Source organism: Bidens hawaiensis, unplaced genomic scaffold (genome assembly GCF_021521415.1).
Source record: "Bidens hawaiensis isolate Kalapana, Puna unplaced genomic scaffold, B.hawaiensis_p1.1 tig00015249_1, whole genome shotgun sequence".
Taxonomy (NCBI): Eukaryota; Viridiplantae; Streptophyta; class Magnoliopsida; order Asterales; family Asteraceae; genus Bidens; species Bidens hawaiensis.
The window spans coordinates 209,536-235,531 of NW_027492358.1; the positions used below are offsets into that span (position 1 = coordinate 209,536).

The window sequence follows — 25,996 nt, forward strand, 5'->3', positions numbered from 1 at the left end:
TACAGGACAACTTTTATATTTTCTTAATTATTATTTTATTTGCATCCTTAATTTTTGATTCTCTCCTATAATCTTTAAAACATAATATTTTATAAAGTTACAAGTATATTGTTACGACATGCTTATTATTATTATCTGGGTTTTTTTACTTTCACGACTTGGTTATTCTTTTTTACATGAATATTTTACATCAAGGTCTAAATTTTATTACTTCATGCAAGTTAATGTACGCGCACTGTTCAACAACGATCTAAAATATGTTTATTATACAGTTTACACTATAATATATATTAAAAGTATAGTTTTGAAATCTAGACAAGCTTATTAACATACTCTGCCTCACAAGTTTCATTTATTTTACATTTAACCCACAAATACAACATTTTAGTTTGGTAACCCTCAAATTCAATGGCACACAAACAACCCCATAAGTTTCAATATCCTATGAGTCAACACTGTAACTAAAAAAACCGACATCGACTGTATTCCCGCTACATTTCCACCATAAAATTTAGTTTTCTCATAAAACCTTTAACCTAAGAAAAGAAAAGAAAAAATAACAGGCATTCATGTCCAACCATACGATGACCATCATGAGGATGATGGTTGAATTTATGATGTTAGGTTTGAGACTTGACTTAATGAGTACATTCTTGATGATGTTTCTAGTCTCTTTGGTGAGTTACGTCTGAAACATTAAATCAGTATGAACAATTGACATCAAATAAAACTTGGGAACATAACACATGTATTCAAGGATGAGCTCAGGATGACACCGGTACCAAAATATTCGGTTCAGTGTCAATATATTTTGTGGAAAATTCGTGAAATACCGAAAATGCTAAAAAGAGGAAAAAAGAAAAGACGGAATATAAAAAAGGAAGAATAAAATGAAAAAGGAAAAGGCAAAGCACAAGCCGAGAGAAAGCAGCAATTAAGGGTAAAAACGAACACATAACAATAACAATCAATCAAACAAACAAGATCCATCTCAATCAGTCTAAATATGGGTTCAGATGTAGAAGCTTCTTCTTCGAAGCGATTATTGGCTACATGGTTGATCGGAGGTCTGGTAGCCGGACTGTCGTTAGTGGCGGTAACCACCGCGGCCTGGCCGGAACTGAAGAAGAAGAAGAGGTCTGTGCGTGTGTACATGGACGGGTGTTTTGACATGATGCATTACGGACACTGTAACGCTCTCCGCCAAGCACGTGCTCTGGGATATGAATTGATTGTTGGAGTTGTTAGCGACGCTGAAATCATTGCTAATAAAGGACCTCCTGTTACACCTCTCAATGAAAGGTAATAGTTTATCTCACTTCACTTTTAGGTTCATTATTATTATTTGGAAATTGATGCTAATGTTTGGTTAGGTTATTAGTTGATGCATTTGCTTTGTAATCTTGCTAGGTCTACTGCTTGTTACTCAGGTTAAGATGTGTGGGGCCATATCTAATTATGTGTTGTCATTTCCGTAAATATGATACCATTAGGCGATTGAAAAAACCATAGGTATCAAAGGCGCTAGGCGCACTGAAGGCGCAAGAAGTGGAGGAGGCTTTTAATAACTAAGGAAAAAGGGCATTATAAGCTTAATACTGAGTCGATGATTAGTTTTTGTCGTTGACCAATGGTAGACAGGGCTTTTACATGGCAGACTTTTTTAAAACCAAGGAGCATAATCAATGGCGAAGATTGCTTAGGGCCCGGGGTGGCTCCCCTGTTTTTTATGCAGTAGTGTAAATCTACCCGTTTTTGTCCGAAATTTTTTATACGTAGTGTAAAAAATTTAACCGTTTTCGGCCGAAATTATTTATACGTAGTGTAAAATTTAGCCATTTTCGCCCGAATTTTTTTATACGTGTTGTAAATATAGACGTTTTTGCCGAAAATTTGAGCCCGGGCCCTTCGTTTGTGAAATTTTGTATACAATTTGAATTTGGCCTCCTCGGTGTTTTAGTCCAAGCTTCGCCACTGAGCGTAATGTATATTGACTGTGTTCATATGGCCTCTATATGTAGAGTTGGATATCACACAGATACCCTATACACTATGATAACGATAAATAAGAACATAACTAGTCTAAGGGGTTAGCAATTAGGTAGAGCACTACTTGATATTATTTTAGTTACTGTGAGTTCTATGAAAGGTGACCTGTGTGGACTTGAGGGCAAAATTAGTGCCACGTTGAGTGGAGTAATCCTAAAAGTGAACACGAGATAATAAGTTGTTATAACATATAAATACATGGAAATTGGAAATGACATTTTTAGTTTATAGGTTTACACCTTCTCATTTTCATGTTTGCTTTATATTGGCAATTCTTGAATTAATGTGGTTTGTTGCGTAGATAAAATTTATGAGAAAATTAGATGACAAAGGATGGATGCCACTAAATTTAAATGGCACCCACCGTTCTTGTGACTTCAACTAAAAAAGGTGTGAAATAGATATTCCCTCTTAAGTGGCAATCCCTTGAGCCTTTTATGATGCTATATATGTAAGTTTGACAATTACACATGCAAATACGTAGAAGTTGAATGCTGCGTAAACTTTTTTCGTTTGGGTAATCTTGTTTTCCTATCTTCTATTTTCCTGATACGTATTTAGTTTTGCATTTTTAGGTCTCTTTTGCTTATGTTTTTTGTCGTGGTCACTAGTGTACCAACTGGGCATATTCTTATTGGCTTGTAACCAATATTATGCATTGAGGTTTTATGCCCCTTTAAGCTAGTTATTCTAAAATCCTATATTGTTGTGTGTTTCCGTTGAGGTTCTGATTGATTTCTGGGTTTTCTTCCATCATTCTACCCCGTAATTCTCCAAAAGAATAATAAGAATATGAATATTATCGACATCAATACATAATAAGGTAAGCATATTTTATCTGTCTAAATGATTACATCTATTATAGCATCAAATACAAATTATGTGATTTTCACCTTTTTTTTGTTTATATTAGGATGCTTATGGTTAGTGCTGTGAAATGGGTTGACGAAGTCATTCCTGATGCACCTTACGCTATAACTGAAGAATTTATGAGGAAACTGTTTGATGAATATAATATAGATTATATTATTCATGGAGATGATCCGTGTATTCTCCCTGATGGAACCGATGCATATGCTCTTGCAAAGAAAGTGGGCCGTTATAAGCAAATAAAAAGAACCGAAGGTGTATCAAGCACAGATATTGTTGGTATGAACTATACTTCATTTTGCTTCATTTTTATAACAAACTCAACATAGATGAACGACCATAACTGAGCTATACGTTGGGCCTAAAGGTTGTTAAAACTAGACTACGATATATTGGGCCTAAAATGTTAATGGAAATAAACACACGTAACTAAATGAAAGTAAAAGAACAGGTATAAGCATGTTTAAGTGAACGAACTTGCACAGAGATTTAGTCCATAACCGACTGACCCATGTTTTAGTAAACCATGGCTAATCGACCCAGCCCACTACCTTTAACCAATCCATAACCGATGATTTAGTCAAATTTTTTAAGCCCAATTGTCGAATAACAATTAAATAATTTCAAGTCGAAACTTTCATACCCAATACATTGTTTTGGGCTATTTTAGTCAGTCCCAAGCATTTCCTGACCTATTTTCGGTTAAGTGATCCATAACCGAACTTAATCTACATGTAAAACCAATTAACCATAACTGATTTAACGATAATCTATCGGTTATCATTCATTCTCCAGTTAACAGAAAGTTCTGTAATGGTTGCTGTGTTGGGCCAAAACCGACTCATGCACACCCCTAGATAAATGCTTAAACTCAAAAAATATTAGAACTGTGTATAACCCGCTCTCTTGTTGGCCATAGGTTAAGTTTTGTTTGGTTTGGTGAATAACTTTTTCATTTTTTTTCGGGCAATATGACAAATACAGGGCGAATGCTTCTTTGTGTACGAGAGAGAAGTAGTGAGAGTCCTAGTCATGCTTCTTTGCAAAGACAATTTAGCCACGGTCACAACCAGAAATATGATGATGGTGGCTCTGGAAGTAGGACCCGCGTTTCTCATTTTCTTCCTACATCTCGCAGGATTGTTCAGTTTTCTAATGAAAAGGTGCTCATTCATATAGTGTTTTCAGTTTTCTAGGGGCTGATAGCTATAGTATTTGCAGTCTTGATTTCCTTATGCTGTACTCTATAAAATGATTATAAATGTGACTCAAATATTTCACATTTCTAGGCCAGTTATGTTTCATAAAGCTATATGGATTAAGGAACCATTCATTTCCAAAAGGCAAAGGATTATACATTAATGAGATTTTTGGGCTTATAAATAAATTAAAGATTACAAATTATAGAAATTATTGGGGATAATGTATGTGAAGCCACTGGAGTATTCAAATTTTTTCATAAAGGCCACCCGAGTATTCAATTTTTTTCATAAAGGCCACCTATACCTTGAAAAGATACTTTGTAGGTCACCCAAGTATGTTTGTTGTTCAACATCTTTAAGTCAATACTAGAAATTGAGTTTAATGTGACCTTTTAGAAGCAACCTTTTTAATGTTTGTTGCATTTGATTATAAAGGAACTTTGTTCAACATAAAAGGTGCATTAAAAGATCCGTTGCAACCTTTTTCTTGACAAGCTGTCAATTTTATTGAAAATTGCAACTTTTTTAACATGTTTTTGGAACACATGGTCATTGATATAAATGTCAAATTTTGTCAGATATGTCACTTTTACGAGTTCTGAAAATACAATCACGACGGATGACGAAATGCCCTTAATTATTTGAAGTACAATATTATAACCCATGTTATGTTGACAACACATCAAAGATATACTTGTCTTTTCTAAATCTTTTTAAGGCCAGTTAAGTAATTTTAATATATATGTGGCATTAATGAAAAAAAGTTGTATAGTTAGATGCCTCCACATACATTATCCCAATACATGGGATATGCACAAGATTATGTGACAGCCTGTATGTTTTTTGTCACATATGTTTATACATATTTTTATATTTTATATTTTTTTGACCCCTAAATACAAGTTTACTTAGTTAGCTATAAGTATCTGATTACTTTATACATATTTTTATTTTTTATATTTTATATATTTTTTTCTTTTTGCAGGGAGCTGGGCCTAATGCTCGTATAGTTTATATAGATGGTGCATTTGACCTTTTCCATGCTGGACATGTGGAGGTAGGACAATTTTTATATCACATAACTGGTTATCTATTGTTATTTTTTGTCAGTATTTTGCATTTATCCCTCTTAAAAGTTCAAAATTTTAGATACAACATTCTGAATTTTGCAATATCATATTTGCCTTTTTAAAACACTTAAATTAAGATTAGTTTCTTATGTCAGTAGGTTTTACTGAACACATTATGTGCTTAAATGATCCATAGAAATGATGTTTTCCAGTTTGTTTATTCATGTGAAACAGATTGTTATAGTTAATTGATTTTCTTTTTATTATACTATGTAGTGGATCGATATGGTATTTTTAGAGCTTTCAAAGGGTAAATGCATGTATGGAATTTTGAACTCTTAAGAAGAAAGTAGATGAAATTAATACACCTTTTTGACAAGTGTTAACAAAGTAATTTTTGGACTTCCATAATTAGGATACCAGTAGTTGATATTTTGACAAAGATTTATTGTTATGATCTGGTTTATGCGTCTCTTGTGAGTTGTGTTTAAAAATCTTTGACAGCAAAGATAATTGTGTTATTACAGATTCTAAGACTTGCTCATGGGCTTGGAGATTTTCTGCTTGTTGGGATCCACACAGATCAAACAGTGAGGTATGACCCCCCTCCTCAAAATCATGTGTGCTTATGTGCATCATCATCATCATACTCAGTAAATCGTGATAGCAAAGTTATGGTAGTGTCTGAGGAGGATAAGATGTAGACAATCTTACCTTTACCCCGTAGGAATAGAGAGGCTGCTTCCGGTGAGACCCCCAGCTCGATAGTATTTTCATCAAGCCTTGGACATAAGGCACATAGCACTCACCATCGGGACACCGGCCGATTGGTGCATGTACTCTCGTCTTTTGGCTATCAGACGCCGCCACATTATGAATGATTAACCTTCCGCCACTTTTAACGTTATAAAATATACAACCTATTAAATAATCTATTTGAAGATTTAGATTTTAGCTGTGATATTATTGTTTTCATAATCATAACTAATTATATTTTTTCTAAATGGACTGACAAGCGGGACAACCTGTCCCGGCCTGTTTCAATCAAACCGACCCGTTTTGACCTGTTCTCCAACCCGTCCATCTTGCTACCTTTAGCCTCTTGTATGATTTTTGGCTGCAAAGCTTACATAAATTGTTTAATTGTTAATTCAGCGCTAATAGAGGGGCCCACCGTCCAATCATGAACCTCCATGAACGAAGCTTAAGTGTTTTGGCTTGTCGGTATGTGGATGAGGTTATTATTGGTGCTCCATGGGAGATTTCAAAGGATATGGTGAGTTACATTAGAATTCAAAATATATTCTTTTTTCATTAAATAAGATACATCATTTATTCCTCTTTTGCCTTTTAAAGTTACATTGCTGTCTTTTGATTGCCTTTTAAGATACATCATTTATTCCTCTGTCTAAACATATTTGGTTTAAAGAGATTCTTAATCGCTCTTGTTTCAAATATGCAGATCACAACCTTTAATATCTCTTTGGTTGTCCATGGTACAGTGGCAGAGGATGATGATTATGAAAAGGTATGATAAATTATAGGGCAAGCTGCACAAAATAAAAATGAACTTTACTAATTTTATTTGTAAATTGCTGATGTGGCACTGGTTGATGTCAAACTAGTCACCACATATGGAAAAAAAATGCTTGAGCATAAAAAGTTTTTACAAAGATTATATGTACAAGTTTGAAATAGTACTTAAATCTATTCTTATTTATATTTGAGTAAAATAGATCAATCATGCCTGTGGATTGTGCGAAATTATGATTTCTTCTTTTTAACTTTTCAAAATTACATAGGTGGTGCTTAAATTTGAAACTTATATTTGGCAGTTCGGCTGTTAAATTTTTTTAAGTACCATTATACCCTTTAATCCTTTATGGAGTCGAGCTTTTAGTCCTTAAACTTTGCAATTAAATCTTTATGGTCCTTATAGGTATATCATTTGTTGCTAAAACTGGTAATAAAATGTTAATCAGTTTCTATTTTGTGTATAATTTAAGGTTGTTTGAAAAACAGAGAAACTGTATAGCTCATCTCTGTTCATGCAGACTGTCCTGTATTTTATTGTTTATAGCTTTGTGTTTTTAAATATCTTTTTTACTGCTTTGACATAAACTTTTACTGTCATTGATCTGACAGGATGATCGCGATCCATATGATGTTCCAAGAAGTATGGACATATTAAAGGTTTTAGAAAGTCCTATTGACATCACTACAAGCACAATAATAAAGAGGATTGTATCAAATCATGAGGCTTATCAGGTTCCTTTGCTTTCCTTCGAATGCATAATTTTTATAAGCAGTAACTAACCAAAATTCGGGGGTGTGAGTGAGCTGGCTCGGCTTGTTATATGTTTATATTGATGAAATTAGGTTAAGTTAATACATATTATATATCGTTACATAACTTATAAATAATTTAAGAACTTTAAGAACTCTTAACAACCAACCATTTTTTATTGTTTTTTATATATTGATATAATTTGGGTGTAGTTTTCTCACTTATTATATGTATATATATTAATAAACAATTCATAAAAACATATGATTGTTATACTTGATAAAAGCATCTATATCTTTTAAGGGTTTATTACACCATTTCGTGCTGGCCATTTTGTGTAATGTATTATATCTTTTTTTTATGACAGAATTACAAATTTTGTCCTTTAAAATAAGACGAATTACGGTTCGTGTCCTTTTCTAAGTTTCCTTGCAGGCGGTGTACTTTAAACTTTTTTTTCCTACAAGTTATGTCCTTTACGCTAACTGGGTTAGAAAAACTCTGTTAAATCCCATCACTTGAGAAGCATGTGAGGGCATTTTTGTCTTTTCACATGTACCTGCAACTTCTTCTTCTTCTTCAAAATAGAAAAATACCAAAAAACTCGCTGGCCGGACTCGAACCCGCGACCTCAGGCCGGACCAGAGCGTAACACACACACACCAGCCAACTGCGCTAGTGTGTCAGTTTGTTTAAGATCGTAAACGTTTTAATATATACATAAACATATCTAAACCCAATTTGATTATAAACCCTAACCATGCAATTGATTAATTCGTTCTATGTTCGTTTAATTAATGTTAGGGCTTTTGTAAAGCTCACTGTGACGAATTCAAACATACAATTCATCACCTCAATCGTCTGTCCAGAAGCCACAATTACAGGGTCAGTCATGAGTTCAAGTGATAACGGGCAACAGAAATCAGGAGGTATGGGCACAGGGTTAGAGGTTTGGGCCTGCTTGGCCTCGATTAAACAATCGTTCATGTAGGTCACGAGGGCAATCATTTCCTCAATGCACTCTAAATCTTCCGATTTTTCAGCTTGTTCAGCATTTTCCTTTAATTTTTCTAGTGCAACAGCCTCGATTAGAAGCTCTTGGTTCGACTTCAAGTTAAGAAACTCGGAAATCTTTGACCTGCTATCGATATTAGGTCCAGACCCCTCTGCTTGATCCTTTATAGCTTTTGAAAGAATGGCTGATGATTTCTCATAACTCATATGCTTAATTTTCTGTATGCAATGCTGCAATCAATTGTAACACGTATAAGATAATTAGTTTATGTATATATTAAATTGGGTTTAGATATGTTTATGTATATATTAAAACGTTTACGATCTTAAACCAACTGACACACCAGCGCAGTTGGCTGGTGTGTGTGTGTTACGCTCTGGTCCGGCCTGAGGTCGCGGGTTCGAGTCCGGCCAGCGAGTTTTTTGGTATTTTTCTATTTTGAAGAAGAAGAAGAAGTTGCAGGTACATGTGAAAAGACAAAAATGCCCTCACATGCTTCTCACGTGATGGGATTTAACAGAGTTTTTCTAACCCAGTTAGCGTAAAGGACATAACTTGTAGGAAAAAAAAGTTTAAAGTACACCGCCTGCAAGGAAACTTAGAAAAGGACACGAACCGTAATTCGTCTTATTTTAAAGGACAAAATTTGTAATTCTGTCTTTTTTTATACCATCATAAAAAAAGTGTCCTTTTCGACCACTTCATCATTAAATCAGATTTTGTTCAACACTCGAACAAATGATCGTCTCATATTACAACTACTTATCTGATTCTAAATATATATAGTTTCAATACACAAAACCTAAAATCTTAGATGGGTTTGCACTAACTCTCGGTCGCTTTTCAGAAATGTAACGAAAGGAAGGGAGAAAGTGAGAGAAGGTATTACGAGGGTAAGAGTTACATATCAGGTGATTAATATATGCATACACATGAAGTCATATTTTGAAGGGTATGTGTGTAGCTGAGTAGTGAAAAGCTCGTCTTCGCCAATACATTTTTGTTTTCTTGGTGTTGGGGGATCGGCATTTGAATCTTTGACGTTGACTTTGACCGCGTGTAGGATTCGTGTAGATTTACTTTAAGATGTCTTATTGGACAAAATTTGTTCCCCTAATCCCGTAACTTTCTGTTGTCTTTGTAATAATGCTAATAGAATGAAAAGCTATTTATTTGTGTTATGAACGTATTTGTTCGTTAGTTTAAGTTTGTTTATCTTTGTTTGCTTACATTCATTAGTATATTATTTAAATATTTAGGCTCATTACACTTTAATCTAGTTTTATGATTTTTTTAGGCACAATATATCGATGCTTACGTGTACTTTTAGTTGATATTCACCCTAGACGTGCACAAAATAACCGGTTCCGGAACCGAACCGGTGGAACCGACCCGGAACCGGTTCTAACCCATACCCGGAACCGGTTCCTGACCGGGTATAGGATTTCTCCTCGGAGCCGGTTCCGGAACCGGAACCGACCCCGGAACCGGTGGAAAAAACCCGGAGGAACCGGTCAAAACCCGACCCGGAACTGGTCAAAACCCGGTCAAATACCCGACTATACCCGGAACCGGTTCCGGAACCGAACCTGGTTTGACTTTTGTTGACCATACCCGGAACCGGTTCCTACCCGGTTCCGGGTTTTTTAAATACCCGATTTGAACCGGTTCCGGGTTTTTTAAATACCCGATTTGTGCACGTCTAATTCTCCCGATTATGTCTCTTTCATCTATTATATAGATGTTCATTCATTTGTGTTCCTTTACATTCATGAACCGTTTGTTTATACTATTAACAGACGAGCATGAACGAATACACTTCTTTTCTTAACCAGTTAGTTAGACTGGCTTTTCCAAGCCGACAACTACTAACATCCTCGAAACCCAAGCAATTCATGGGGGAGGCCTTGAGTATAAGGTGCTGTTTGTTTTTCAGAGGTAAAACATCTGCAGTCTGCGGACCATATCTGCAGGCATCTGCAGCAGAAGAGGTGGACCAAACATCTGCAGACTGTAAGAAGAAGACTGTTTGTTTTTTAACGTCTGCAAACTGTTAAAATAAAGTCATTAAAAACAAAACCTTTATATAAAAGCAAGTACCTTTCAACTTCAACTCCCGCTGTTCAAACATAAATCTAAATTTAGCGTAAGTAACCAATCAAAATGACTAATAAGGCCGAGATTGCTTATATATTACCTCTTTTTAACTTTTATAAGTTGTTTTGATAAGTCATTCCCTTCTGACTTATCAAAAACTCATTTTTCCTTCTTTAAAAAGTTAAAAAATAACGTTACCCATACATCTTTTTAATTTATAAAATTTAAAAGTTAATAAGTTGTTTTGATAAGCAATCCCAAACACCATCTTAATTTGAGAGATATCATCAATTCAAAATCATGCTCCGGATAAAGGAATTTGGGTCCGAAAGTTCAACCCCTTACACCATTTACGTTCATATCATTCATTATGGGTAAACACCATTAACTAATCAATTTCCACCTGGCATTCACACCCACCAATTTTATAAATAAATAAATTCCAAAACCCAGAAACCCCAATTGATTCGAGAATTCCGATGTCAATTTACAAGAACAATTTCTTCTATCTTCAATCAGCGGCTGAGAAGGAGGTGTCTACAATCGGGTGCGGGTATGACCTCGCCTGTGATATACGGTTAACCGGGTGAAAACCTGGTCCATCCGGGTCAACCCTGATTGAGCTTGATGGTAAGTGGAGGGGCCGGCGGTGGAGGAGTGGAGGCGGCGGTGGAGAAGTGGAGGAGTGGAGGCGGTGGAGTGGAGGCCGCCGTCGGCCGAGACAGTGGAGGAGTGGAGGAAGAGAGGTTAGGGTTGGAGAGGAGAAAGGGTTGGAGTGAAGTGTCTGATGATGAAGGAACAAAGAAGAAGAAGTGGAGAAGAGGTGAGAAGTCACATGTACAAGACTTCTAGGGGAAGAGGACGCGCAGACGTTTTTTAATGAAACGTCTTCGCAAAAACAAACACACTGCAGAGCACCTAAGTATCTAGGCTGTTGGGTACTTGGTCGACGGACCCTTGAACTTTAATTTGGCCCTTCCGACCTGCCCAAGACTCTCACCAAAAACACCACTAGGCTGTTGGGTACTTGGTCGACGGACCCTTGAACTTTAATTTGGCCCTTCCGACCTATGAGTACCACCATGCAACCCTTTTCAAACTCAAGCAAACTTCCGCAGGTGCTGCTTATCTTATCAAGAGTTTGAAAAACTTTGTAATCGTTTCGTTCTCAATTGCTATTTACCGTCCTTGATTGTAATAACTGAACCAACATTACAAACGATAACTTGCCCACTGTCTGTGATTAGCTAGGGGGAGATTTTAGGATATCAATAGCCTTCGTGGTCTTGCGTAGTCATTATATCGGAAGCATTGTCTTGAATAAGGTATCACCTAGCAAAAACAAAATAGGCAGTCCCTGCCCAAGACTCTCACCAAAAACACCACTAGACCCAAATCAATACCGTCACCGAGCAAAAACTCATCGATACTATGTCAAAATAATAAGGTATGTTTATAAGAGAATGATTCAAGATACGAGAAACTGACTTGGTTCACAATTTAGAGTAATTATGTATATATCAAGAATAATTACTTATATTATTTTTAACAAAGTGTTTAGTTGATCAAAACAAATCATTTAGTTGAAAATGATATGAAACTAATAATTATATACTGTTACATAAAGTTTAAAATGTATACATCCAATCCCATTCCACCATGCTGTTTTTGGATGTCCTTTATGCAAAGACTCAAATTTCAAGCTTCAACAGAAAATCACCATCATCACTATTATTGTGATATGAATCTTATGCCATTTCTCCAATCACAAACCTTACTTTCATCAAGATGCTGAACCATCCGCCTATCGGGGAGACCGACTTGGAGACTAGACTAACGCAAACGTCATTTATTCGTACGACTAGGATCTACTCGATCGTAGCCATAAGCTCCCTTCTCACCATCGCTGTTGGTGTTATCGTCTCGATTGCCACTTTCTTAACGACTACCAGAGGTGGATTCGGATTACCTTGTTTCAACTTCTCGTCATCACTCCATTAATCAGTATGTGCTTGTTTGTTTCAAGTTATTTTCATATGTTTCGAGCTTTTGATCAATCTGTTCTCAAGTAGCTCGCAAGCTGCTTGGTTCGTTTGCACTCATGCATATTCCTATTCTTGTTGGGTGTGCATGAAATTGAATAAACTCATTCGAAACAAAAAAAACCGAAACAAAAATCGATTTTTTGGTTTTATGTTTTTTTAAAAACTAAAGTTATGGTTCGGTTTTGGTTTTGTATGTAACCAGAAAAACGCAATGAATCAAATTTCTAGATTTGCATTAATTATTTTCTATTCTAAGTAATTTACATAAACTTATTAAGTATGTAACTCTAATAATAGATCAAATGTACAATAATTAGAAAAATATTTAGGCCTATAACTAATTTTATGGGACAATTTTTTTATTTTTGACCCAAAATTTTTAAGCTTCAATGACGAAACCGAATGTAAATCAATGAAAACCGAAAAAAAGAAAAATGAACGGTTTCAAATCCAATAAATGAAACTTCGGATTTAGCCCAAAACCGACCCAAACTTACACAATGTTCGTGAAGGCTCGACTAGCCTAAACGAGCTCCCCATACAAGGCTCGATCTCAGCCTCAATAACTAAACGAGCTCCCAATACTAACCTAACATTTATTTATAAAATTATTAATAATTTTTGGCCATCAGATAGTTTATGCCAAAATTTAGCATAATTTAATATCTAACATAATTTAAGGGTTTCTTATCTTATAAATAACGATTATAGTAAAATATAAAACTGAAAAGTCGTGACATTTAAAACTAGACAGAATTACAAATTTTGTCCTTTAAAATAAGACGAATTTCGGTTCGTGTCCTTTTCTAAGTTTCCTTGCAGGCGGTGTACTTTAAACTTTTTTTTCCTACAAGTTTTGTCCTTTACGCTAACTGGGTTAGAAAAACTCAGTTAAATGCCCTCACGTGAGACGCATGTGAGGGCATTTTTGTCATTTCGTATTACCTGCAACTAAGCCTCTGTATCACTCTTCCCCCTCTTTTCCATCAGTGTGTCCTTCAATCGATTCAATTCTCCGGCGACGCGACTCAATTAGGGCTTCAATCGGGCTTCAATTAGGGCTCGTGTCCGACGCGACTCAATTAGGGCTTCAATCAATTAGGGCTCGATGCGAAATTCAAATACCAGGGCTCAATTGATGATGGCTTACTGTGTTTGTGGCAAGGTAGCAGTTGTTCGAACTTCATGGACTGATAGAAATCCAGGTCGTCGGTTTTTCTCTTGTCCGGACATGGTAAGTGTGTAATTCGATTTAAGTTCCAGTCAATTGTTTATACTTCATGTTTCTCCTCTTTTCCAGACATCGGATTGCCCCTTTCTTGGATGGCGTGACCCACCAATGTGTGAACGGGCATTGGAGATTATCCCGGGCTTATTGAAGTCGAAAAACAAGGTTGAACAAAGTTTAGAGAGTTATAAAGAACAAGCAAGGAAGATGAAGAACAGATTGGTCATTAGTTGGATCATTTTCATTGCAACTGTAATTGCAATGAAAATGTAACTAGTTGACTGAATTTGAAGTTGTTGACTATTTGTATTTTGACTTTATTAGTTAATTTAGGACTTTATGCAGTTTAAGTATTATGTATTTTGACTTTATTTTGGATGTAATTTTGGATCCCTTTTAAGCAATGTATCATCAGTTTATTTTGGATCTTTGGTTAGTTTATTTTGGACTTTTGGATGGATTGTATACACAATCTGCACATTGTGCACTATCTACACATGATGCACAATCTGCACATTGTGCACTATCTACACATTATGCACAATCTACACATTATGCAGAATCTGCACATTATGCACAATCTGCACATCATACACAATCTGCACATCCATCTATCTGCACATCATGCACAATCTGCACATTGTGCACTATCTATCTACACATCCATCTATCTGCACATCATGCACAATCTGCACATCATACACAATCTGCACATCCATCTATCTGCACATCATGCACAATCTGCAATCTGCACATCCATCTATCTGCACATCATGCACAATCTGCACATCATACACAATCTGCACATCCATCTATCTGCACATCATGCACAATCTGCAATCTGCACATCCATCTATCTGCACATCATGCACAATCTGCACATTGTGCACTATCTATCTACACATCCATCTATCTGCACATCATGCACAATCTGCACATTGTGCACTATCTATCTGCACATCTGATCCAAGGACAAATAAGTAAAAACTGCCAAACCATTAAATTAAGTAAAATCTGATCCAAGGGCAAATATGTCCAAACCCTTAAAATAAGTAACATTTATCCATCCATCTGCAGTTATGCACAACCATTACCATACCATGAAAAACTTCAAAAACATGAAAAACTTAATACATCCATAACAACTTAATACATCCATACAAGTGTTTGAAAAACTTAAAATAAGTCCAGACAACAACTTAATACATCCATACCATGAAAAACTTCAAAAAAAGTCTAACAACTTAATCTGCAAAAACAGTCATAAAAATATCCATACCATAAAGTCATAAAAACTACAAAAACAGTCAAACAGTAGGCACATTAATCTGCAAAATTTTTCATGCATGATCTCTTGTTGTGACCCTTTTGACCACATGTCCCACAAGTGTTTGATCCTTTTGGCTTTGTCTTTCTCACTGCCTTCACTTTCTGGCCTTCACCCTCCACAGCCTTTCCCTTGCCCTTTGCATCAACCTTTGACTTTTTCCTTGAACCACCATCTTCCCTTTCCACTACTGACTTTTTCCTTGATTTCTTTGGCCTTCCAGTTTGCTTTTTTAATTTAGGAGCTGTGATCTGGATTGGGACTTGTGATTTGGGCCACATACTCATACCATTGATGGGATACACCTTGTAGCTATACACTGCCTTCCACCTATCCATTGTGTAAATTGGTTTGACAAATGTTTCTGGCCTGCCAACAGATCTGTCATGTGCACCCTTCACCCAAATACATGCCACCACATGTCTACAAGGTATCCCAGTTATCTCCCATCTCCTACATGCACATGTACTTGTGCTCATGTTCACTACACACTGATCACCATATGGACCTGTTACCTGATAATGATCCTCACCGTTCCAATTCACAGTGTACCTATCATCCAAATATGTAAACCATTCACATCATTTACAAGACAAGTAAATATTCACATACAACTCACCCGCTTGCTTCCTTCTTCACTGACTCCATAATTTGTGTAGCATATGGTGTTAGTAACCCTGATGACCTATCAATTACCTTCAACACAGTAACAATCTTCCTCATCACATATTCTCTGATGTATTCCAGCAATGTGATAATAGGCTTGTCCCTTCCATCTACCAGCTTTGAATTGAAACATTCACACATGTTGTTGGTCAACACATCAGACATTGCTCTACCTATTATAACAAAACACAACAGATAAAGGACAAAACTTGAAAGTTATGAGAGAATAAAGGATACAAAATTAAAAACTTACCAGAGAAGTGTGACCTTGACCATGTTTCTGGTGGGATCTTAGATACCCAAAGATGACACCTTTTGTTCAAGTTTTTTAGGTTGTTCATCTCTCTCTCATATTGTGTAGGTGATGTACATCTAGCCAGCTTCCAAAGAGCATCCCTTAAAAGCTTTCCTTTGAAGAGTGATCTTAGGTTATCTTCAATGTGCCTCACACAAAACCTATGCTCTGCAGAAGGAAACAACTTATCTACAGCCTGTATAAGACCCTTTTGCCTGTCACTCATAAAGGTAAACTTGGATCTGTTGTTTATATCCAAGTCATCACCAAGGCATTCCAAGAACCATTCCCAAGAGTTCAATGTTTCAGCTTCAACTACAGCATATGCAACAGGGTAGTATCCATTGTTTGGATCTAGAGCAACTGCTGTTAAAAGTTGACCAGGCCAAGCACTTTTAAGGAAAGCCCCATCCAGTCCCAACAGATCCCTACCTATTGCTTTGAACCCCTTTTTCAAAGACCCCAAACAGATGTATATCCTCTTGAATTGTCTTGTCTCAGATGTTGGATCTGAGCATTCTTCTAATTCAAGCTTCACTGTTGTATCTGGATTAGTCATCTTCAACTCTTCAATATAATCCCTCAATAACCCATATTGGCCTCTGAAATTTCCAATTATATGTTTCTCATTATACATCCTATCATTATCCAACATCACATCATCCATTTCTATGTCCAAAACCTCTAAACTACAATTTGCATCCTGCTGTTCAACTTCAAAATCAGTATGCAGTCTGAAATCCCTCATATCTACATCTACATCATGTATTTCACCATCTTCATAGTTGAAGTCACTATCTGAATCACTTTCTGAATCTTCATCACCATCCCTAGTTTTCTTAACATTTTTAGATTTCTTTTTGTTCTTAGATTTCTTCACATTCTTTGGTTTCTTAACTGGACAACCCTCTAGATGTTCATCATCATCAGAACTCTCATCTCTCATTTCATAGTTAGAATCCCTACTATCATCAGTTCCACTTTCATCTGAACTTGAAGACTCATCTCCACTGTCTTCATCTGAAATTGAAGAATCTTCACTATCTTCATCCCCACCTCCATCCCCACCTCCATCCCCACCTCCATTGTAATCCATATCCACCTCATTTGTAGGCTGCACACCATATCCACCTCCATCCCCACCTCCATCTACATCACCATTGTAATCAATCTCCACCTCATTTGTAGGTTGCACACCAAAAGCATCCTCTCCAAACATAGGGTCAAATTCTGGATCCTCATGACATATATCAATCTGGTCTTGTTGTTCAACAACACCAACATTATTCTCTTCTACAACATTCACATTTGCATCCTGTTTGTCTTGTTCCACAACTACCTCATTTGTGCTATCTTGCCATTCCAACAACAACATTTTCTTAACTGAGTTTGCTTTATCTAGTACGACCTCACTTGCAAGAAACTCCTCATCTGTTATCTCTTCAATGGTAAACTTTGAGGGTGAGCAGAAGTATGTGTGTATAGAGGTGAACTCATGCTCAACATACACATTCATTAACTGATTAAAAGCTCCAATATACTTAGCAAATCCCCTAACATCATCATCACTTCCCAAAGCTCTAAGCCCCCAATCCAATACTGAACCCGGTACTACATAATGGTAGAATCTAACCTTATCTGTAGGATAGGATAATTCAAGCAAGATTCGATCAAGCTCGTGAACTGAAAACTTGTCAATATCTAGCATGTCAACAAAATGGACAACGGCTCTCTTATAAACCCGTCCTGGAAATTTAGTGAAACTGCCACCATGGTGCATCTTGATCGTGAACAAATGTGGATTATTTACTATACAAACAAGATTAAACAGCTGTTAGTTAAATAAACCCAATTATAAACCCTAAAGTTTTAACTTACCATAAAACGCATCAGCATCTGATTGTTCATCAGCTTCACGAATGTAGAATGGAGGATGAGGAAGATCATCCATCTTACGTGTTTAAGTTCTGAGAATGATTTGCAATTGATTGAAGCCCTAATTGAGTCGCGTCGTCGGACACGAGGGTTTAAGGTTTTTGATCGCCGGCACTTGATTCGATTGAGAGGGAGGGGGAAGAGTGATACAGAGGCTTAGTTGCAGAGATATAAGAAAGGACAAAAGTACCCTCACATGCGACTCACGTGATGGGATTTAACTGACTTTTTCTAACCCAGTTAGCATAAAGGACAAAACTTGTAGGAAAAAAAAGTTTAAAGTACACCGCCTGCAAGGAAACTTAGAAAAGGACACGAACCGAAATTCGTCTTATTTTAAAGGACAAAATTTGTAATTCTGTCTTAAAACTAAACAAAGTTTATTAATAATCAACTATAATATACGTATTCCAAAATCATAATCAATAATAAAAGAAATAATGTAGTCCAAATTTAAGTCTGTAATAATATTGTTTAAATAGACGACCTAGAAATTAACCTTTTAAAGGAACGTTATCTCTTCATCCATTGTGTCGTGACTCGTCATAAGAAGATTATTTTAATTTTTTTTTTCTTCTTGATTTGTTTTATATAAAAGAAAAGGTTAAACTACAGATTATTTAATAGCTTCAGGAAGTGGGTGTGAAGAGGTAGGTCTCCGCAAAGCCCAGTTAGACCCGCAAGACACACCTTGAAGAGGTACGTCAGCGCAAAGACTAACTGGTCCCGCAGGACCCACCATGCTCAGAGAGATGAAGACCTTATACGCAGTAAGCCAGCTGTTCCCGCAGGAAAGCCTCCCTTGGTACAGTACCCTGCCTGTTCCCGCAGCTATGGGTACAAGCCAAGAAAGAAGGCTACCCGCACTAACGGTAAGACTACACGCATAAAGCACTAACTCTTATACTTCAGCAATGTCACCTGAAGAAGGAATGAGCAAGGCGGGAATATTCCCGCCCAAAAGAGCCAGTCCGTACGCTTCTGGAAGATCTTTTGTACTATACCTGCCAAGGTAAGGACAAAATAGACAAGATCTGACCAAAGAAGCCCATGAACCAATCACAGGGTGACAGCTCACCGACAATAGTACGAGGAGGAACACGCTCTAGTACAAAATGTCACTATCAGCCGCTGCCTACCCACCAACTCCCATCGTGGCACGTACATAGCCCGTAGTTGGTGGAAAATGAATAGTATACAGCCGGCCATGTCACTATCAGCCGCTGCCTACCCACCAACTCCCATCGTGGCACGTACATAGCCCGTAGTTGGTGGGAAAGGAATATTATACAGCTGGCCGTACCTGCTTGGAAACCTACCTTCGGCTATAAATACTCCAACACCTTGGAACGGTATCGACATCTTATCTTATCTGATCCTCTCTAGCTATTTCTCTTAATATACACTTATATTCAGAGCAATCTAGTCTGATTCTCACGCCGGAGGGTGGTCACAAGGAGGAACCCCCCCTTCTCAGTGACGAGCTCACGGTGTCTGTTTTGCAGGTCAAGAAGAATAACCATCTTTGTCGGACCTAACCCTCGTGGGAAACATCTACTTAACCCTCAGATTATCCATAATCTGCCGGGGTCACTTAGTGTTTCTTCATTGGCGCCATCCGTGCATAAAAGCTAGAACTAATTCCGGTAACCACAACCCCAGTCAGGAAAGATGGTTAAGGTTACTCTGATGCCAAGGCCAACGAGTGACCAAGAAACTCCGGTAACCACAACCCCAGCTACTGGGGGGAACACCGGCGAGTACACAATTTTTACGAACACTACCCCGGTTACCCAAGCCGGGGCAAGTGCAGTAAACAATCCTTCCCTGGGATTCATTGATACCCAGTTGGAGAAACAACAGACGAGTCTCCTCCGCCAAACACTTGATCAAGTTAAAGCGTGGGCGGAAGCACGTTAGAAAGAATTCCAAGCTGAGTTGGATGAACGTTTACGTTAAAAAAGGCAAGTACGGGAGAAACCCCGTTCAGCCTCACCTATGGCACTGAAGCCATGGTCCCGGTCGAAATTGGTCTACCCTCACCAAGGGTCTTGACTCAACCAGAAAACAATGATGCGGAAAGACGGTTAGACCTTATGCTAACCGAAGAACGCAGAGACTTAGCCGCAGCGCGTGAAGAGAACTACAAGCGACAAATGCAAAAGTACTACAACACGCGGGTAAAACTCTGCAACTTCAATGTCGGAGACTACATACTGCGTAACAACGAGGCTTCGAACCAAGAACGCCCAGGAAAGCTGGCCCCGATCTGGGAAGGGCCATATATTATCAAAGAAGTTTTGGAAAAGGGCGCATACCGGCTCGAAAGGCTCGATGGCACCCCCATCCCAAGAACATGGAATGGAGCTCAATTACGCAAATGTTACATGTAGATCAATTCCAAACATGTAAAGAAAAGGCCTAGAGCCACTTCTAATGGAAATGATTCTCCTTTATCACATTGTGTTGATAGCCTTACCTTTATACTTATGAACTTTCCACACTGATATGCCGGTATTCACCGCATAAATAAGTGTGGAAAGAAGTAAGTCGTTGCGTGTGGAAGGCGGCAAAACCCGCATAAACATAAAAACGGTAAAAATTTCTAAGGAAAAGATGAGGAAAACCTTCACGCAGGTCAGATATAGGTAAAGTTTGGCCATCCTACTAAGTGAAAGTGACGGTCTTACCCGCACAATCATGATAGAGGAAGCAAAACTTGAACTTATTATCTACCACGTTGACAGGTTAACTTATCCAAAACACTTAGAAAGTTGCTAAGTTAAACTAAAATATGCATGAGCAAAACATATAAGGTTTACAAGGCAAGGCATTAACAAAACATTTATATTCCATAAAGATTCAAACATTACAAGAATAGTTGGGTATCTACCCGCCTACAAAAATATAAATCTATCATAATGGTGGGAAGGGATCTCAAGGTTCAAACTTCAGGACCACTCCCTCCAAATCCACTTGAACCCGTACCATCAGTTGGCTGTGGCGGTTCAAGGAAAGCCTTGAGAATAGTTAGCCCATCATCAGCAGCAGCAATCGCGTTCACCTTCTCCACCACCGGATGCGGGAAGGCAGCATACTGGTTCACTGCTTGGTCGTAGGCAGCTTCAGTGTCTACGTCATATAGAGGAAAGTTGGAAGGCGGGATGCCCTTCTCAACAAACCCCAGACCAAGCAGGAAACCAGCCTTTTCCCCATCCTCATGAGAAGCGTTGAGGACTGCGCTCATGGCATCGTCATAAGATGTGTTCGTGAATACAAAAAATATATATATATATATATCAAAAACTTTTCTAAGTATGAAGAAAAGCGTAAAGAAATTACGGAACTACGCATACCTGCGACAACGCTTCTCGTAGAAGCCATTCCTTGGTGATCAGAGCTTCCTGGAGGGCAGCTTGAGCTTGATCACGGGCGCGTTCGGCTTCATTTTTGTTAAGGTTGGCAAGCAACACATCCTTAGCAGCAGCCTCTTCAACGTCCTTCAGCTTACGCTCAGTGCGGTCAAGCATACCCTTCTGATCCAGGAGCTCTTGGAGCTTCTTGGCATCTTCTAAGGCCAAAGCATCATGAGCCTGCTGGAGCTTTTCTAATTTGGCTTTAAGCTCTTCGTTCTCAGTGCTCAAAGGCTCAGCAATGGCTTCAGCTTTGGTGGCCCTCTCGGTCGCGTTCCGCGCAGTTTCCTTGGCCAACCTAAGCTGTTCGTTAACAGCTTGGGTAGCCTTGGAACGGGCCTCATGCCTGGCCTGAACCTCGAACTCAAGGTCCTTGAAGGTCTTCTCCTTCTCTGCAGCAGTAGCAGCAAGCCTCCTATTCTCCTCCCGCAATGCTCGCGCCTGAGCCACTTCCAGGCTACGCGCCGTCTTTAACTTGTCGTTTTCACGATAAAGCAACTCGACGCGCGGCTGCATCCGAGCAAGGAGAATTCGGAGCTCATTGGTTAGCCTACCCTCCTGGTAGCTAGCCATTGCCTCCCCCAACGCACCGCTTGGGGCGGCATGGCGCGCCCATTCGACGCAGTCCACAGCCGTTCGAAGGGTTGTTCCCCGGCAGATGTTCCACCGTGGAACATACACCTCATTAGAATCCGAAACTGCAAAAACAAAAAAAAAACAGTTAGGAAAAAATGATAAAAATGGATAATGGGCCAAAAGAACCCCACGCACCTGTAGGGTCGGTAACAGGCCGGTAGCCACCAAACCCATCACCTGAACCTAAGGGATATCCATCCAAGAGGTCAAAGAGATGGGAAGGAGGCAAAGATTGGCTAGAAGCCCCAACCCTGAACATACCTGATGAACCGGCCACGGACGAGGTAGTCGCCGGTGCCGGAGAAGGCACGGTAGAAGCCGCCGCGGTAGAGACCATCGGAGGTGAACTCACTGGAGGTGAACCCACAACCGTGGCCGCCGCTGCGGAGGAGCCCGCAGAAAAAATCACCGCCGGCTCAGTGAAGGATGCGGTGAAGATGGCACTGACAGCCGGCGGAGATGACGACACAATTGGAACAGTTGACTCAACGGGATGAGCAACTGAACCAACACGGGAAACAGGCGCAGCCGCCTGGGTCATCGCCTCGGATAGGTTGACCAAACCTATCGTCGTGGGTCCAGAACTGCTTCCGCCCACACCACTCTGGAATGCGGTTGCATCCACGCCTGCATGAAGATAAAATATTAGAAACAACGGCGGAAAGAAATGCGGGAAAGATAAATAAAATTTATACTTACGGGTTTTCTTAAGCTTGAAGGTTCTGACGGGCGGGGACGAACCCGATGGAACTGGCCTCTTCACGCCAGTCACCGTCGTAACGTTTGGCTGCTCGGAGGTGACAGCTGTCCCAACCTCCGAGAAAATGGTCTCACCAGGGTTCCCCGCCGCCTCATCGCTTTCGGTCTCCGAATCAGACCGATTTCCCTGATCAGCGGTGGAGGTAACCTTCGCCTTGCCCTTCACGCCGGCAGCTTTCTTCTTCCTCACGAAGAAAAGACCATCTGCGGATTCCTCATCAGAAGATGACAAAATTAGAGGAACTCCAGCAGAGGTTTCAGCATGAAAAGGGCGAGGGTTAAAGAATCCCTTACCTGGCCGCGTGGCGCTCAAAATCTCGTGGCCCGGCGGGTAGACCTCCACGAACCTATCCGCCGTTTGCTCCAAAATGGGCAACTCGTTCTCGTCGAGATCACGAGTACCCAGTCGAGCGGGACCACCAGTTTCCCGCGGTTGCAGAAGCGATTGTAAGTTGTTTCCCTCTGAAAATAAAAAGAAAGAAACAGTTAGAAGAAAAACCCTAAATCAGCACAAAAGACGGAGCATACCGTAGGGAGTAGAATTCAAACCGTATTCGAGGATGATAGGTACTTGCGGCGTCCCTGAACCGGCATCCTTCCATACCCGTTTCATCCCGAGCATCACCATCCCAGACTCCGCAAAGCGGTAAGCCGGAGTCTGGATCTGGGAGATCTTGGTAAACCATTCCGTCTCCTGGTAGTTGGAGGCGTGAAGGTTGGGGAGTGCTCTCCCGTTCTTGAACGTCATCGCAATGGGGAAGACGCGGGCAGAGATGTAGAAGAACTCCCGTTTCCAAGACCGAAGACTGCGCTCGGTAGCGCAGATCTTCAAACCCTTGATCCGAGTGACCAAGGTATACCAGCCCTGGATGCACCTCCAGGAGTAGAAGGTCATCAGGCGGTCGACACGGGGCTCGATGCCCAGAATGTGGCACACCCATTCAAAAAGGCGGACCTTAGCGATCGCCATTGGGTGTACCTCCGTCAAGTGTACACCGTGTTTCTCCAAAACACGGTATACAAACTTCGTTAATGGGAATCTGAGATTCCCATACATGAAGAATGAGGCATAAACCCCTATCTTGCCCTTGGGTATACACCGTCTGGTGAGGATCCGGAAACTCAGGCTCGTAAGGATCGAGCATGAACTTCTTGACGATATAGTTGTATAGATCGACAGAAAGAGCACACTGGCACTCGCCAGCAGTACTCTTGTCGTCCTTGTCAGACGCGGACATCGGGTTTTCGGGGTATACATCGGACTCCTCCGCAGTAACCTCAGGATCATGAATAAAAGACATGTTTTGGGTATGAAAGAGAACGATTTCAGGAGAATGCTCGACAGAAAAGTTAGAGTATTCGCCGGAAATCGCTTAGAAGAAGAAGAGTGAAGTGAAGGTGTGAATTGAGATGCACCCTCTCCCCCTTTATATACTCATCGCAATAAATGCGATGAATTTAATGCGGAGGAGAGAGAAAGCGCAGGTGCAATGAAACGGCGACACGTGGAAAAAACAGGCTGGCAACAGCTGTCGAAAGGACGCGTGCCGTAAAAATCGCGCCCACGCGCCAGAAAACTCGCGCCCACGCGCCTGAAAAAGCGTCCAGAATGACCATATACTGTCACGTCGCCATAACTTCCTGCACGTCCTGAAACCGTCAGAAGAAACCGTCAAGAGACGCCAACGTCACTTCAACAGTTTGGACTGTTCTTATCCTCACTAACTCTTCGAATTTCAAAAAGATTCAAAAAGATTCAAAAATAAGAGGGAATATACCCCCTTACCTTGGGAAGCAAAAAACCATAAGACAAGTGCGGGTACAGTGTCAAGGCAAAACCCTTCACATACTTAGCACTTGCAGGGAATTGAAGCCAAGAAGGATCTTATGGGCCATGCTTGCCGAAAGGGAAATAACACCTCCGCATGGCGGGAACGTTGAGAACTAGATTGTTTGAAACTTCAAGGTGGAATTGGTAGTTTAGCATAACTGATCACTATGTCCAAAACTACCAAAACCTCGTGAAGTCTATACAAGTGAAATGCAACGCTCCCGACTTGCGAAGAGGTTAAACACCTACCCGCATCATAACCAAAGATCAGGCAGAAAAGTCGGGAATTTCTGCAAGTGACATTAGGAATACCGCGGGAAGAATCCCCACGGAAAACCTTAAAAAACAAAAACCTCTTTAAAACCCCTTGCTTAAAGTCCAAAAGTTCACCTCACTCATTAACAATTCATGAAAAGAACAATGGACTGGGGGGACTTGAAGAGGTAGGTCCCCGCAAAGCCCAGTTGGACCGGCAAGACACACCTTGAAGAGGTACGTCTGCGCAAAGACTAACTGGTCCCGCAGGACCCACCATGCTCGGAGAGATGAAGACCTTATACGCAGTAAGCCAGCTGTTCCCGCAGGAAAGCCTCCCTTGGTACAGTACCCTGCCTGTTCCCGCAGCTATGGGTACAAGCCAAGAAGGAAGGCTACCCGCACTAACGGTAAGACTACACGCATAAAGCACTAACTCTTATACTTCAGCAATGTCACCTGAAGAAGGAATGAGCAAGGCGGGAATATTCCCGCCCAAAAGAGTCAGTCCGTACGCTTCTGGAAGATCTTTTGTACTATACCTGCCAAGGTATGGACAAAATAGACAAGATCTGACCAAAGAAGCCCATGAACCAATCACAGGGTGACAGCTCACCGACAATAGTACGAGGAGGAGCACGCTCTAGTACAAAATGTCACTATCAGCCGCTGCCTACCCACCAACTCCCATCGTGGCACGTACATAGCCCGTAGTTGGTGGAAAAGGAATAGTATACAGCCGACCATGTCACTATCAGCCGCTGCCTACCCACCAACTCCGATCGTGGCACGTACATAGCCCGTAGTTGGTGGAAAAGGAATATTATAAAGCTGGCCGTACCTGCTTGGAAACCTACCTTCGGCTATAAATACTCCAACACCTTGAAACGGTATTGGCATCTTATCTTATCTGATCCTCCCTAGCTATTTCTCTTAATATACACTTATATTCAGAGCAATCTAGTCTGATTCTCACGCCGGAGGGTGGTCACAAGGAGGAACCCCCCCTTCTCAGT

General features: G+C 39.7%; 1 protein-coding gene across 1 annotated transcript; it reads left to right on the forward strand.

Moving 5' to 3' along the window:
* Window positions 1-917: 917 nt before the first annotated feature.
* Window positions 918-9,790, forward strand: LOC143548777 (ethanolamine-phosphate cytidylyltransferase-like). The gene is made up of 9 exons (XM_077039865.1): window positions 918-1,302; window positions 2,963-3,198; window positions 3,904-4,082; window positions 5,107-5,178; window positions 5,719-5,786; window positions 6,347-6,467; window positions 6,654-6,719; window positions 7,337-7,459; window positions 9,341-9,790. The coding sequence occupies exons 1-9, from the start codon at window positions 1,007-1,009 to the stop codon at window positions 9,410-9,412; spliced, it is 1,233 nt and encodes a 410-aa protein (XP_076895980.1). The 5' UTR covers window positions 918-1,006; the 3' UTR covers window positions 9,413-9,790.
* Window positions 9,791-25,996: the final 16,206 nt, after the last annotated feature.

What these genes read in the sequence shown, in the direction of transcription:
- LOC143548777 (XM_077039865.1), top strand. Translation starts at nt 1,007, where the DNA reads ATGGGTTCAGATGTAGAAGCTTCTTCTTCGAAGCGATTATTGGCTACA. An exon ending in TTCAGTTTTCTAATGAAAAG is followed by an intron (nt 4,083 to 5,106) that starts GTGCTCATTCAT and finishes TTCTTTTTGCAG; the next exon opens with GGAGCTGGGCCTAATGCTCG. An exon ending in AGGATGATGATTATGAAAAG is followed by an intron (nt 6,720 to 7,336) that starts GTATGATAAATT and finishes TTGATCTGACAG; the next exon opens with GATGATCGCGATCCATATGA.